Source organism: Epinephelus moara, chromosome 7 (genome assembly GCF_006386435.1).
Source record: "Epinephelus moara isolate mb chromosome 7, YSFRI_EMoa_1.0, whole genome shotgun sequence".
NCBI lineage: Eukaryota > Metazoa > Chordata > Actinopteri > Perciformes > Serranidae > Epinephelus > Epinephelus moara.
The window spans coordinates 24,247,836-24,263,581 of record NC_065512.1 but is presented as its reverse complement, the minus strand read 5'-3'; the positions used below and the strand labels follow the sequence as shown (position 1 = coordinate 24,263,581).

Genomic DNA, 15,746 nt, shown 5'->3' with positions numbered 1-15,746 from the left:
GCTTCCACTAATTGGAAGATCGGAGAGTCAATCCCCGGTACCTCCAGTCCACATGTTGAAGTATCCTTGAGCAAGATACTGAACCCCAAATTGCTCCAAATGGCTGTTGTCACCTTGTATAGTAACCTCGGCCACCAGAGTATGAATGTGTGTAAATGGGTGAATGAGACTTGGAGTGTAAAAAGTGCTTTGAGTGGTCATTAGGCTAGAGAGGTGCTATACAAGTGCATGTCCATCCATACATCCGAAGAACTTCTATAAAGGAAATGAACTGCTTGGCAACACGACCAGGCTTCTAATTGAGACAGGCCTTTATTTGTAAATATGTAGCCACACCAGGCTAGTAAGAGGGACTGGGTGTTTAACTGGGATGAGGCTTTTGATTGAAGTTTTACGGTGAGTAGCTTTTTTGCCTAAACCTAACCACACGTTTTGTCACAACATAAAACAGTTTCAACATATCTGCTACACATTAACCTGCAAACATAACATATCCATGGTTTGCAGAAATGTACAGTGCCAACATTTATTCTGGCGACTGCATTGTGTACAGGGATTGAAAATGCACGTTTTTATCCCAGATAAACATGCATGTTTTGGCCAGAGTCTGACAGAGAGACATGCACTGTGAGAGAGGCAGGCATTTACAAACCATGAGGGATTGTTTAGTGTCATTAACAGTTTCCTAATCTGACACAAAACACATCTGTTTGTGGGGGAGGCATGATTTGAAGGGGAAACCGAGTCTTGTTAGAGTGATGTGGGAAACTCAGCCCACTCATGCAACTTGATGAAGTCAAATGCATATTTTAAATGATGAGAGAACAGCAGTCAGCATTAGAGGAGCTTAAGAGAAATGCAAACGGCATATGAAAATGTAATGAAAATATATGCCTTCCACATTTCTGTATTCAGTCGAGGGGAAAAGTTACCAGTGTAACCTCAGCTTACCCTGCGTTTGCCTGCTTTATGTTTCAGCTGACACAGTAATTATGCACTTTGCGCATGTTACAAGGAGTTTGACAACCCCCCAGCTTGCCACAGGTTTTGTGATTGCAGCTCTGTCAACATCTGCATTTCAAACACCTGCCACCTTTTAGAGATAACTAACCCCCACATGATCCTTGTCAATGGCACTGGCCGCAGTGTCTCACAACCTGCGTGACTTACTCAGTCTAATGATAGAGATCATGTAATTCAAATGTTTGAGCCTTTAGATTCTCTGACAGTAGGAATATAATTAGTGGAGTGTAGCTGACGGGAGCTGGCTAACCCATTGCTCTTTAGATTGAGTGTTAGTTATGGTGGTTGAATGTCATGAAGCCTTAGCTTGATGCTAAATTTGCTTGACAAATGTTACCAGAGAGCAGGCTTTGCTGTTTGCAGCTCCGGCTCATATTCAGAGGAGAGGCAGCCCAGAGTATGCCCATGCATTAATGAGCATATACACTTGATATATTTAGGACATCTTCTTGATGTCAAGCTGCAGCCCTATTTGCGCAATCCACTTCTTGGCTGTCTCAGACATTTAAAGTCTCTGGATTGTCAGCTTCTCTTTATGTCCATCTCTTCATCTGTGATTAGTGGAGATTTAATGAGGGAAATCAACATGTGATGGTGGGTTTAGACTGACTTTACATCATCAGTGGATGAAAAGCCTGTCAATAACCTAATATTATATGCACATAAATGACAGGACGTATCGTACCTGAGCTGCAACAGTGTCCTGAATATTGATCTGTGTATATATATCCACAGGATGAGCCAAAGGTCCTACCACCTCTCCTACACAGGAGCAAGACACACAGACTTTATGGTGGGTTTGCCTCTTTTATTGTTGTTGTTTGTGTCTCTTTATAGTTGTTATGAAACCTTTTGTTTCTCTTTGTGGTCATTTTCAGTCTCTTCCTGGTTAGTATTAATTTTGAATGACATTTTGCCTGTTAAGGCAGCCCTGGGGCACTTTGGGGCCCCTGGGGCTGTGCCCAGTAGGCCCTTTCAGTAATGCATCAAATTATACTCTCACAGCCACTTTATTAGGTACACCTGTTTAAATGCTTGTTGACACAATTAGCTAATCAGCCAAACACATGGCAGCAACTCAGTGCATTTAGGCATGTAGACATGGTCAAGCTGACCTGCTGAAGTGACTTTGAATGTGGCATGGTTGTTGGTGCCAGACAGGCTGGTCTGAGTATTTCAGAAACCGCTGATCTACTGGGATTTTCACACACAACTGGAAGACCATCTCTGAACCAACAACACATCGAACCTTGAAGCAGATGGGCTACAGCAGCAAAAGACCACACCAGGTGCCACTGGAATTTGGTGTAAACATGAAAGCATGGATCCATCCTGCCTTGTATCAACGGTTCAGGCTGGTGGTGGTGGTGTAATGGTGTGGGGGATATTTTCTTGGCACACTTTGGGCCCCTTAGTACCAACTGAGCATGGTTTAAACACCACAACCTACCTGAGTATTGTTGCTGACCGTGTCCATCCCTTTATGACCACAGTGTACCCATCTTCTGATGGCTACTTCCAGCAGGATAACGCACCATGTCACAAAGCTCAAATCATCTCAAACTGGTCTCTTGAACATGACAGTGAGTTCACTGTACTCCAATGGCCTCCACAGTCACCAGATCTCAATCCAATAGAGCACCTTTGGGATGTGGTGGAACGGAAGATGCACATCATGGATGTGCAGCCGACACATCTTCCTCATGTCAATATGGACCAAAATCTCTCAGGAATGTTTCCAGCACCCTGTTGAATCTATGCCATGAGGAATTAGGGCACTTCTGAAGGCAAAAGGGGTCCAACCTGGTACTAACATATAGCATATGACTCTGTAATTTGATAGCCATAGAAATATTTTTAAGCTTTTTCTGTCAGGTAGAAAATAGTGCAGTCAATTACCCAGAATTTGTGCCTTAACCTCTGAATGCATTGTTTAATTGGGCTGTTTCAGTTAGATTTGACCTTCCATGATGGGTCAAGTATGCAGCAGATGTAACCGTATAATTGAAAATACTTGGTAAAGGTGAGCTTTTGACTGAGTTGCCATGAGGAATGACAGGTGTTAAGTTAAATAGCTCCTATAGAATATTAGATTTTAATCATTACTCAGGTTAAGGACATGAACACACATTTGAACAAGACAGGCCATAAGGTTGAGGTTGAAAAGATGCATATGGTTGCTCATGGGAATACCTAATAAAGTGCTGGTCGTCTGGGTCTCACTCAGTCATGCGCTTAGACTGAATGTAGTCAGGCAGTGGCCCCTACGGGCTACCATCTGTAAGACAAAGCTGATGCTGCTCTGCAAAGCCTTACTGTATTTTTCTGTTGTTGTAGGGGCTGACAAGTCAGACTCCCTTTTCTTGCGTTGCACTGTAGAATACAAATGGGTTTCTGTATACTGTGCTGCAGATAATGAGTGACTCAGGGAAACATGCTGCAGGTCATGTGTGAAGAGACTCTGGCGCGCACAGGCACGCACGCACGCAGACACACAGGCGCATAATGGCACAAACATAAACACAGGCGCACCCGTTTACAGACACAAAAAGGCACTCACGCACATTTGACAGATGTAGCCCTACCTCCAGCTGCTCATCTGGGAGCATCTCTGACTACTGGCCACTTATTTCGTCGTTTGAATTGCATTTTAGACTTTAACTCTTGCAGGACCAGTTGGAGAAATACAGTCGGAGTTGTCCCCCGGATCGTGGGATGTGAGCTGTTGTTGTGTCTGTGGGTGACGGAGGGGGGACGGGGGGCGCTCTGCTCTGCTCTGCTCGGCTCGGCTCTGCTCTGCTCAGTGCAGGACGCAGGAGACAGTCGCTCTCCAAGGTGCTGAAAGTGGGAGCGCTCCCTCCTCAGTCTCGGCTATACTGACGATGAATGCGACCTCTGCCGAGAACCCGCAAATCAAACAATGACTGGCTTCAACCCCGCTCGCTTTCATTTTTCATACTCTAACTTCTACCCTTCTGGATTTGTATTTTTCATGCAGCCGCTGGATGTACACACGCATGCAACAAGACTGACTGCAGCTTTCTAACATTCACCTGCGTCGTTGGGAAATATTGAATTGACTCCGGATTCTCAGGGAACGCTACAGAGGATTTTTTTTTTCTGGCTGGTTTTCTCGGGCTCTGTCTCCGTACTGCATGCTTCCGGACGTGAACTGTTTGTCTCAAAAAAATAAATAAATAAAAAAGGTGAGTCCGACGAGGATGAATCATGAAGCAGACCTACTTTTACGCGGATATCGTTTTCTTTCCACTGGAAAGGGGGAACCATATCTCCAAAAGGCTGGTGTTTAATTGCTTTTAAAGCCATCATCACGACCGGGAGGGAGGATTATAGTGTCTCGTGGAGTCTGGTGTATTTACCCTGTGGATAAAGTGAAGTTTCCAATAGGCTAGGCGACTATCTTTAATCTGCTCTAGCCAATCTATCTGTCGGGCTCCCTGGCTTCACACTAAGTGGATATCAAGCTATTTCAACGCGGTGAGTTTGCCCTGTCGTGTAATATATACATCCCTGTTGTCACTGGCATTTCCATTGACCTGTCAAGACACGCAGCACTTAGAAACCAAATGATTCAAACCAAAGCCAAATACATGGCCAATTTTTTAGCCATGTATTGCTGAACAGTCTGGATTCTGCTGTGTGGTTTCCCCCCTTCCGAAGGAGGGATCCATTTGGGGTTAAATCATTGCGCATTTATGATTCGGGAGATTTGCATGTTACATGCATGATTTAGTAAGAGCAGGTTACCCCACTGTAAGTCCAGAGTGGGAGCAGTAATGTGTGTAACCATTGGCTTCAAAGGAAATAAACCATAGCTACCTGTTGTCTCTGGTCGCCCTCATGGAGTTTGAACGTGTCCAAAGATAGCTAATGTGTTTTTATTTATTTATTTATGTATTTATTTATTGAAGGTGCAGATGACTACTGTGAGGAGCCCACTCCACCCACTTTAGATAGTGGATGTTTTAACCTTTTTTTCTCTGTAGTTGGATGCTCACCCATTGCTGAGATTTTGCACGAAGAGAATAATTGGAATCTGAACACCCCCCGCACCACCACCACCTCCACCACCGCCACACCAGCGCACATAGGCTCCAGACTACACGCTTCTTATGTCAACAATGTGTTTTTTTCTGTCAGGAATAATGGCATTATATCCTGTTGAGTGAGCTGCATTGGAGAGTCTCATTTGCCTCAGCCAGGAGATAAAATATTAATTAAAGCAACTTGAATGATCCCTATAATGAAAAGTGTCTGCAGCAGTACACACACAGGCCTGGGCTAAATTGAAAAGTGTATTGAATGTGAGGGTTATGAAGATGTGCCAAACAACAGCAGTGGAATCATCATCCATCAAATCACCTCTTTTTTTTTCCACTGCAGCCCATTTCCTCATGATGCTGATAATGAAGCGCAGGACGGATCCGGAGAGGATACCGGGAGCCTAGGGATGACATCCACACAATCTCGTTGAATGTGGATATCGATGCCGCGGCGAAGGATGGGCCCTCTCCTGTCGGCCGCCTTCGTCCTCCTGCTGGCCCTGAGCTCCGTGTCTCCTGCCTCGGTGGGGAACCCCGAGGATTACACCGCGGACGAGGCGGAGCGGACCGCCGGTGAAAACATCGTCTTCGATGACTACCGGGGGAAAGGATGCGTGGACGACAGTGGCTTCGTCTACAAACTCGGGGAGCGGTTCTACCCGGGACACTCGAACTGTCCGTGCGTGTGCACGGAGGACGGGCCCGTGTGCGACCAGCCCGAGTGCCCCAAACTGCACCCTAAGTGCACCAAAGTGGAGCACAATGGATGCTGCCCCGAGTGCAAGGAGGTTAAAAACTTTTGCGAGTACCGGGGGAAAACATACAAAATACTGGAAGAATTCAAGGTAAGATCTCAGATCCGATCTGGATCCCTTTTTTTTCAACAGCTTCAATTAATATTTCCTGCATTTTTACATTTAAACAATGAGTTCAGATGCGTGATCCTTTAATAATCCAATCATGGCTCGAGAAACGTTGCCATTAACATTTCCAATGTGCTTCTGTCTCATACAGCAGGGGAGCATTTATGAATTTTTAAAGATGCTGTTTCCAATCTACTGACATTGCCTTTGATGGTTGTCTTCCAGTTTAAATGATAAAATAGTTCATACACTATATAAAGTTCTTTAAGGGCTATAGTGCCCAACTGATGCTCATGAGTTGGTTCCATCTTGCCAGGTTTATTAGTCAGTATGGATGCCACTAAAGCAACCGTCTGTCTTGGCTATTCAGTTGTTGCAAAGTTCATATACAATGACCCGAACGCCCCTAACTAGACTAGACAAAATCTAGTGTCATGATGTCATTTTGGTAGCACTCACTATGTCTCATGTGAAGGAAGAATATTCAGTGCAGTCGATCCAACACCCACACATTGCTGTTGGTCTTCCAACTTGTTGACAGCAATCAACTTTGATATCTGTTGTTAAAAATCACAAAATGCAGCCCAGCAGCAGCAGAGATGACCAGTGGCGAGGGGTCGTCAGGGTTTTGGTTAGTGAGGCTTCCTGTTAGCGTCACCATATATATATTGCTTCTTGGCAGACTGTAAAAGTATCATGAAAATGTGTTTATTGGCCAAGGGCACAAAGATGGCTGCCTCCCAGAGTGATGTCATCCCCACCAACCCCCTCCCTGCACCATCAACTGAACATTCACCCAGCATTACTAAACTGACAGATGCTATAAGGGTATTTTAAAGCTTTGATTTGTGGACACTGAGTCACTGCTGGCAGATTCAGCCTCCCTGTGTCTCCTGCGTGCGGTGCGCCGTTTCTACCCATCGGACCGGCGTCTCAGCGGTTGTTATAGAGCATGACAGTACTCCCTGATTGGAAATAACACTATTAGAATGACAACTACTGTCTGTGTTTAAACTGTTGCTGCCCATGAGGAAACCTCCTCATTCAAATTCCTCACAAGTGGATTGGGGCTGCCAGTGATTGAAATGTAATATGACACAATGCAGCCTACACAACGGTATAGCTCTATTATTAATAAAGGCATTTTATCATGTGCAAATATAACCAGGCAGAATTAGTACATCCATTACAGTTGCTTTAAACCTACAGTGGAAAACGTAGTTTTGGATCTACGGATTTGAATTAAGAGTATTTAAGACTGAAGTTAGATTGAAGTATCTTTTACATCTATTATACACCTGAATTATAATTTTATGGATTTTACAATTGCACATTATGTCATAGAGTTAGAGGCAGGAAATCTACATCTAGTGAGCCCAACACTCGAGACAGCAAGCTGGTAGTATGAAGACATGGCTGATTTACTCTGTTTTTCCGCTCAGCCAACAGCCAACCAACAGTTTTTCCCGTTTTAAAAAAAAATGGATGCACAAACCAACAACAGCTATGTGACTGTGACTAATGGATTTTCCCAGTCAGGTGTAGAAAGGATTCATGTTCGCATGTCGGAGAAGAAGAGCACTTTTCGATCATCTATTTCGTGCAGCCATCTCAAACTGAAAGGCACTCCAGATCTAAATGAATACTTGAAACTAAGCTTTTAAAAGCATCTTGAACATTAACTATCATTGTCAGTGGCAGATTAGCAGAGTGTTCAGCAGTGTTGGCAACCGCCATAGAGATGCTAGAGATCAAACAATGTGCAAAATCCAAATCCATAATACAAATAAGGAGCTAATGGAACAGATATACAGAGTTACATTCATTCAGGAAACCTCTAATTCGTACATGCCTACAACCAGTTTGAGCTTTGGCAAAAAAGTGTCAGAATTTTACAGATAAAATCCGCCAGCAATCAGATTTAACTGCTGGTTGCATCTATTAACATTGTAACAAACCTACACAACAGCTAGTCTGAGCATGCTGTTTACTGTACTCATTTTTCTGAGATGTAAGGGCATAGACGTGCTTCCAGACATAAAAAGATATATAAGACTGAAAGCATTACAACTGTTTTGCTTTAAACATGCGTTGAAAGAAATATTATTGGATTTAAAGATTTCCTAAAATTATTAGAAATATTCTGTTCTTATCTGACAGTCAGTCAAAGCCAATGTTTTACTGTTAGATAGGACTACAATATATGAGTAGCAACTTATAGTGGTACTGTAAGGGTTATCATTCAGGTAAAGAATTGCTTCTTATTTTTGCACACAACACTGACATGTTACCAGAGACTGTCCTCCTACAAAATACAATCACATAGGCTGTTTGGACAAGCACCAATTACAGCCCATATTTAGATTAATTTTAGGTGGTGACCTCCAGTGGGTGTAGTAATATGACAGGAGCAAAAGAGAAAGTCAGGCGACATACTATAAAGAGCAACAAAGTGCACTTTCAATGGGTGGAAGGGAGGCGAGGTGGACGGGTAAGAGATAGGACTTTCACCCAGGAGTCCGTTGTTTGTGTCCTGTGTGAAACCAACAGTCAACGCTGAGCTAATTTTAAGAATGTAGAATAGTATGTCATGTGACACATGTTATATTTGTATAGTTACTTTACCTTAGTTATACCAGGAGCGTATCCCACCTGGCACTGGACGAGAAGTAGGGTTCACCCTGGACAGGCCTCCAGACTATCTCAGGGCTGACAGAGAGACAGTCAACCATTCATGCTCACATTCACAACTCTGGGCAATTTAGAGACACCAGTTAACCTAACCTGCATGTCTTTGGACTGTGGGAGGAAGCCGGAGAATGCAGCAAAAACCCAGACTGACAGGGAGAACATGCAATGTGCAGGTCAAACCTGGAGCCCTCTTGCTGTGAGGTGACAGCACAAACCCCTGCACCGTGTTAGTAACAAACATACTTTAAAGTAAGCCAAACTATTGTCTTTTTTTCTAAACCTTACCACTTAGTTTTGTTGCAACTGCGACTGTTTGACAACATTAACCACATGTTACAAACTGCAGTCTGTAACAGTCATGCACGATCTAATCTGTCATCCACTGGTAGAGGTGCAAATTTAGGAAAAGCTTCTGTGGATTGCATTGGAGGGTAGGAACACATGACCTATGGGGTTGTGTGGGTTAGAGGGCTTATTGTATTATCACCTTGTGAAGAAGCCATGGCAAATGTGTAAGCAGACTGCTGCCTACATCCAGAAGACAGAGAGCAACATTAATATTAAGTTTGATTCATGTTCCTGGGCACCTGATGAATAGAAGTTTCTTTGAGCTCTGCTTTTGGTCTCCCCCAGTCACTGGGGAAATATCCGACTCTTACGCTGCTAAATGCTCCACTATGTTCACCAACTAGTCACTAACTTTTACAGCTGTTAAGTGTTGCACAAGTAGCATACAGTTAATTTGACAGAGCTTTGTTGTTATAAACTGCTGCTTTGGCCGTAAAACCAAAACCATTAGCTGAAAGATGCTCAAATTCTGTAGCGCTAAAGAGATCTGCAGAGTCTGGTGTCAGTGGATGCATCACCTCCAGTCACCCCTTACACATATACATATTTGACTCATATTTATTATAGAAATATTGATTACTGTTGCTTTGAAGTTAGGGAAAGATTACACGTATATTTAAATAACTAAAATGTAAAGACTTGACTACTACCAGTACATCAGAGGAACATGAACCTGTGTTGCCTGTTTTGTAGGCAAACACTGATAATACCTGTTGTCAACCTGAATTGACTTGTACACAATAGTTATGTATGCACATAATTTGTAGTTTTTAGTGAAAACCTGCAGTTTACCTGCCATGAGAGGCTTCAGCAGAGCGTTCTATAGTCTGTAGTATGTTTGTTTTAGTTTACATAATGACTTCCAAGCGAAGAAACCTCTGCTGGGAGATGTTGGAACATGTCGCACCTGTGAAAATTAACATGTCATGTCACTGTAACAAATTGAAGCAGGCAGGGGGGCTACACAGTGAGTTAAGCCAAATAAAATGTAGACAAGCATCATTATTAATCGTTCCGCTACGGTTCATCTGTGGCTGTCTAACTTCTGACAAGTCAGACAAAATTGAAAACCAGATGTAAAAAAAAAACAGTGGCTAGGAGCTGTCCATCATTTATTAATGTAAAACCTTTGTAGTTGCTTTTGATTTTTCATGTATTTACCCCAGTGCTTTAGGCTGAATGAGCAACAAGTCATTGCAGTCTGGTTTCCCGTTGTTAATGACAATTTTTATGCTGTAGTAGGGGACATTATGCTTGTGCTAAATATGAAATAACAATTAATATATGCGATTAGTTATCCAAATTCTTCTGTTTTGTGTTTTACATTATTATTGATGTAAATTGAGTGCATTTGGGCTTTGAATTATTAATTGGACAAACAAGCAATTTAAAGATGGAAAATGGTGATGGGTATTTTTAGTATTTGTTGACATTATTTAATTTAATTTTTGTAAATGATTTGCTTTTTAATTAAAAAAATTATAATAATCAAGAAATTGATCATGAAAATAATTGTTTGTTGTGGTCCTGCATTATGCATTAGCACATCAGCGTGACAGTGACATAGTGTTGCTGTTAATAAGGGGTGTGTGGGATCAGCCCATTTAAAACCTATGTTCTTAATCTGTACTGATTGGTGTGTTTGCACGTCAGACAGCATCAAGCTCAGTCCCGCATTGGGATGCAAGCCCACAGATTTTGTAAGGGCTGCTGTGAGTGCATAAGCCTCGCAGTTTGATGTGAGATCATTCCATCAATAGTGCAGCTCACCCTCTTGCTAACCTTGACTGGAGGGGCCCAGAGAAGGACATTTCTATGTACTTGAAGAAGATTTGAAAAAAAAGCATTCATTTGTTCTTCGAGATCATCTCAGTGAAAATTACACAACCGAAATGAGAAGAGAGGAAATCTCTTAGGATCTGCCTCCTCTATCCGAGACCACACAAGTAACTCTAATGTCTTAGTCCGCATCCTGTGTGAGGGGTTGGGTCTCTTCAGCGAGGACATGAAAGCTTCGGAACCCTGCAGCGTTCAAGGAAATCAAAGGCCGTCAGTATCTGGTATACAGACCACTGTTTAGAGATGCCGACAGGTTAACCTTTGGTGTGGGCCTCATTGGCATTTCCTTTGCGGTGCTCATGCTACGTTGTGCAGACGTTTGCATTTATATTCAGTAGCACATGACAGGGAGGAAATGCAGAGACGCAGCTTCTCAGAATGATAACAGGAGAGACATGGTCAGTTTAGAGCTTCTGGGATACTCCAATGTTTAAGTCTGAATGACGAATTGATGTAAGCCTAGTTTAGCATCAACCAGCGCTTTTTAATTTTCCAGTCTCATTATGTTGAAATTTCCATCATGCAATAGGTCACTCATTAAGTTCCATGTACGTAGAGTGGTATTGGGCATTCATTCAACACAAAGCAGCTGACTGCAGAGCAATGTCAGCCTGTCATTTGTTGAATCCAATGCTGGTATAACTCATGCATCAGCAACCTGACAATTAAGCCTAAAGTACATTTTCCAATAACAACTCATCCACTTTAGTATTTAATACAATGCAGTTTTTTTTGTAGGGGCAGATTGACTTCCAGTGGGTGTATTTTTTTCTACTCTTTTGTTTTGATGCCCTGTGAGAGAGTCATACCACTCAACCTTAGTAGGTGTTTCACCTACAGGGTTCCCCATCAGATGAGGAAGGGACCAGTCCGCCCAGCATGGCTGCCGGCGTCCCTCTGGCCCCAGCACAGCTGCAATCAAGAACCAGGAGATATAGGGTGAGTTCAGATCCCAGATCGTCAGGCTAGGGCTGGGATGTGAACTCAAATGTGAACAATCCCGTCCGTGCTTCCTGCGATCCCCTTAGGGAAGGGATGCAGAGTTGAAAAAGGGGGGAGGGCTCCAGCAATTTCAGTGACAAAGGTACACACAGTTGATTTCAATTTCTCTATTTCTTAGAGGCAAGTAATGTTAATTGATTAATTTGCAAGTAATAAAACTGCTAAAACATGCAGCCTTAATACCTAATTTTTACTCACCTTTCCTTAAATCCCCATGAGACAGGCACTAATCTCCCCAGTGCAGTGTAGTTAAAGAACACTACTGTGTAGGGATTAAATATTTAGGCAATTTGGTTTTCACAGAAAAACATATTGCCTATAAATAGAAATGATAGAAAATGCTGTTTTTGTGATTTGTCTGTTACTTTTAATTGTTCTCTCAAAACAACAAAAGTCTTTGCAGAACTCGATGTACCGTAATAATAGAAACGTGCTGTGAAGGCACATGTACAGACAATCACAACAATCACAGCTGCCTACACAACACACACACACAACAGTAATTAGTGACTCTGCTTTTCAGCACTGACACCTATGAGACACAACAGCCATAAAAGCTGTAAAAATGATTGCTCAAATTGGTTTTCCTATCCAATTTGCCAGAGGCAACAAGGGCCCTAATTAGCAGAAATTATTAAGTGAAAACAATTAGGCCACAAAGAATTTTCAGACAACTTTTTCTGGTTTGAACTTCCTTGCACTTAAAGTACCCCTGTGCAAGTATCAAGGGTGCTTTTAGCATCCAGCTCCCCTCATCCACAAGTCCTCCTCTCTCTCTCTGTATTCCCTGACCACCAGTGAAATATTGTTTTGACTTGGACAACAGCTGCATGCAGTTTGACTGTCAACCCATTCCCGTCACTCCTATTAACCGCATGGGTGAGATTCCTGTGACCCTGATGTCCAGCCTTAAAGTATTTTACATTACCATTTGCCCCGCTGAAGGTTATTTGACTATTCATTGCTTCCCTGCCCCGTCTCCATTTGTCTCAGAGTGGGAATGAAAAGCATGACAGCCGATTCACGCTAATACCCAGCCAATAAGACGGGGACAACAGGAGACTTTTCTTCACCAAAACATCTGGCAGCACGTCTAAGTTCGGTGCTGGTGCTCCATTTTCTTTTGTGAGTCTGGGCTAAGGCATGACTGATCCTCTTCACGGTAGACCTCACACAAAAGGATGCGCTGAAAGCACCAGGCATGGCTGAATACATTGCAGGAATCTGTAATGTCTCATAGGTACATGAAGGAGTTTTCTCTTTCAAATTACATTTTTAACAAACTTGTTAAAAATGATTCCTTTTTAAAAGAAAATTGCGATACCAGTGGTAACACATTCCTTTTAACTGAGTTCACTTTTTCTCATTACAGATGCAGCTCAGCACCACAGTTAATCAACCAAAACATCCAAAATACACAAACGCAACCAAAACACTTTATACACATCTCAGGATCCAGTGGTACAGTCACTCAAGTATTGTATGTAAGGACAAATTTGAGGTACTTGTACTTAATATTCCATTTAAAGCTACATTTCACCTTTGCTTTGGTGCATATCAAAGAAGCATTGCACTTTCTACTTCATTGCATTTATTTGACAGCTTTAGTTATAACTTTCAGCTTAAGATTTTATACATCAAATATATCAGGTTATGACATTTGCATTGTTAAAGATGAAACTACTAAGCAGTTAACACAATTATTAAAATTAGCTCTACCTTGACATTCAGATGTTGCATGGAGCATAATGAATCTACTCAAATAATACATAAATGATTAATTTAACACCAGTGGTTTTACAGAATGAGTATTTTTACCTTTGATATAGCACGATTTACTACTAATATGTATGTATTTGTACTTAAGTAGCAGTGTGTAGGATTGGGGTCTGCCCATTGGTCCGACAGCCCATTGGTCCGACAGCCNAAGCCTTTCCCAGCTGACCCAGAGCCAGTCGCGGCGCACCATCAAGGTAGAAATACGCCTGCCGGGAGCCGTTCAGCACCACGGAGAGCTCCCCACACAACAGTAGATACATAATAACAGGAGGTTATGGTGTTTCATTCTCTCCTCTCTATGACACTCGTATCTCGACCAGTAGCCTACTTTTGTTGCGTTTGCTGATCCTCTATGGTACACAAATACAGTATAGCCTAGTATAATCACATATCGGAACAACGGGACATCGGACTAATGGGATATCGGACCAATGACATGGACCCGTAGGATTTAGAGGCATCTAGCTGTGAAGTTGCATATTGCAACTAACTATATACTCCTTTATTTACCCCTCCTTTTCCAAGCATGTTGGAGAACCTCTGATGGCCTTGAGGTAGGGATGTCAATGGTTAACCACTGAGAATATTTTTGACCGGTAACACATGTCGATCTATAAGTCTATTTTGCTACTCTTCAGTTTGCACCACTGCGCACCACCCAGATCTGGTAGGAGCTAGATAACTAGCAGCACCAGTTATTCGGTGCTGCCGCTTGTAACACCTTCCCAACCCAACAGCGTTGCCATGGAAACATTGTACCCACCCTCTGGTCCACCTCTAGGTTGCCCCAGTGAATAAGCTGCTCAATTTTGAGCTGTAAAACAACTTGAGTATTGTAGACCATGTTACCACTGTTAGCTCTGTTACTGCCGTTAGCAGTGTCTGCATGACTAGTGGTGCTAACATTGTAAACAAGTTTTGCGGCTCACAATGAAGCTGCTTACTCACTGGGAAAACCTGGGGGGAGACCGAAGGGTGGGCACAATGTTTCCTCAGCAATGTATTCCGTCATCGTGACAGCATTATCAGCTGTAATTGCTGCATGAGTGGTGCTGCTACTTACCTAACGTTAGCTCCCACCCAACCTGGGCACTGTTCAGTGCAGATAGGCCAAGGAACTAGTGGAGACAAGAGGTTGGGGGTTGAGTGTGTTTCTACATGTTAGCATGGCTGTCTGGCTGTCTGACAGCAAAGCCAACAGAAAATAACATAAAAGTTTAATTTCTGCCAATAGATAACCCTAAATCCTACACACTGCACCTTTAAGTAAAATTGCAGGATTTTTACTTGTAGCAGAACCTTTTTCATAGACGTATTGTTATTTTTACTTGAGTAAAAAGATTAGAGTATTTCTTCCACCACTGTCAGGAGAGACTCTTGTACCAGAACAATGAATTGTCTCCCAGCGCAAAATTTGATTTTGGTACACTTGGATTGTTCTTCCCCAAAGTATATGTCACAGAAATAAATCAGAAATGCTGCAATATGCTTCAGTAGGTTTTTTTTTTAATGCAGTTTTTGCACCGAGTGGTTTCGAGAGCACAAAATGAAACTAGTGATTCTAGTAATGCAACACAAAACTACAATTTACTGTACATACTTTTATAGGAAAACTACAAAAATAGAAATACAGAAGTGCTAGTCAACCCTTCCTTCTGCATGTGTCCGCAAGTTCTCATCCACATCACACCTTATGTTTTTTCTTCTTCTCACAGTTCTTTTATAGCGGTTATAAAGGCATGAAAGCAGACACTCAGGAGTTTTTGCATTTTTATGTCACTGGGCAATAGGTATTATGTATTTGGGTTGTCTGTCTGTCCATATGTCCGTACTTAACAAAATCTCAAGAAAACCTTGAGGGAATTTCTTCAGATTTGGCACAAACATCCACTTTGACTCAAGCATGAACTATTAGAATTTGGTGGTCAAAGGTCATTGTGACCTTGTCTGTTGCATTCTTGTGAACACAATATCTAAAGAACACCTGGAGGGAATGTCTTCAAATTTGGCACAAAAATCTACTTTGACTCAAGAATAAACTGATTAGACTTTGGTAATCAAAAGTCAAAGGTCACTGTGACCTTGTGTCAGTCTTCTTCTCAATATATGAATTTTTTGATATCTCAAGAGGGCCTTG

General features: G+C 42.3%; 1 protein-coding gene across 4 annotated transcripts in view; it reads left to right on the top strand.

Moving 5' to 3' along the window:
• Window positions 1-3,591: 3,591 nt before the first annotated feature.
• Window positions 3,592-15,746, top strand: part of vwc2l (von Willebrand factor C domain containing 2 like) — a 34,752-nt gene continuing 22,597 nt past the window's right edge. Inside the window, exons 1-3 of one of the 4 annotated variants that reach the window (XM_050048538.1) lie at window positions 3,592-4,229; window positions 5,428-5,932; window positions 11,654-11,767. In XM_050048538.1, coding sequence (XP_049904495.1) covers window positions 5,519-5,932; window positions 11,654-11,767 — 528 coding nt within the window. In that variant the 5' untranslated portion in view covers window positions 3,592-4,229; window positions 5,428-5,518. Of the gene's footprint in view, window positions 4,522-5,427; window positions 5,933-11,653; window positions 11,768-15,746 lie in introns of all 4 variants that reach the window. The other 3 variants (XM_050048539.1, XM_050048537.1, XM_050048540.1) reach the window with 3 other exon arrangements.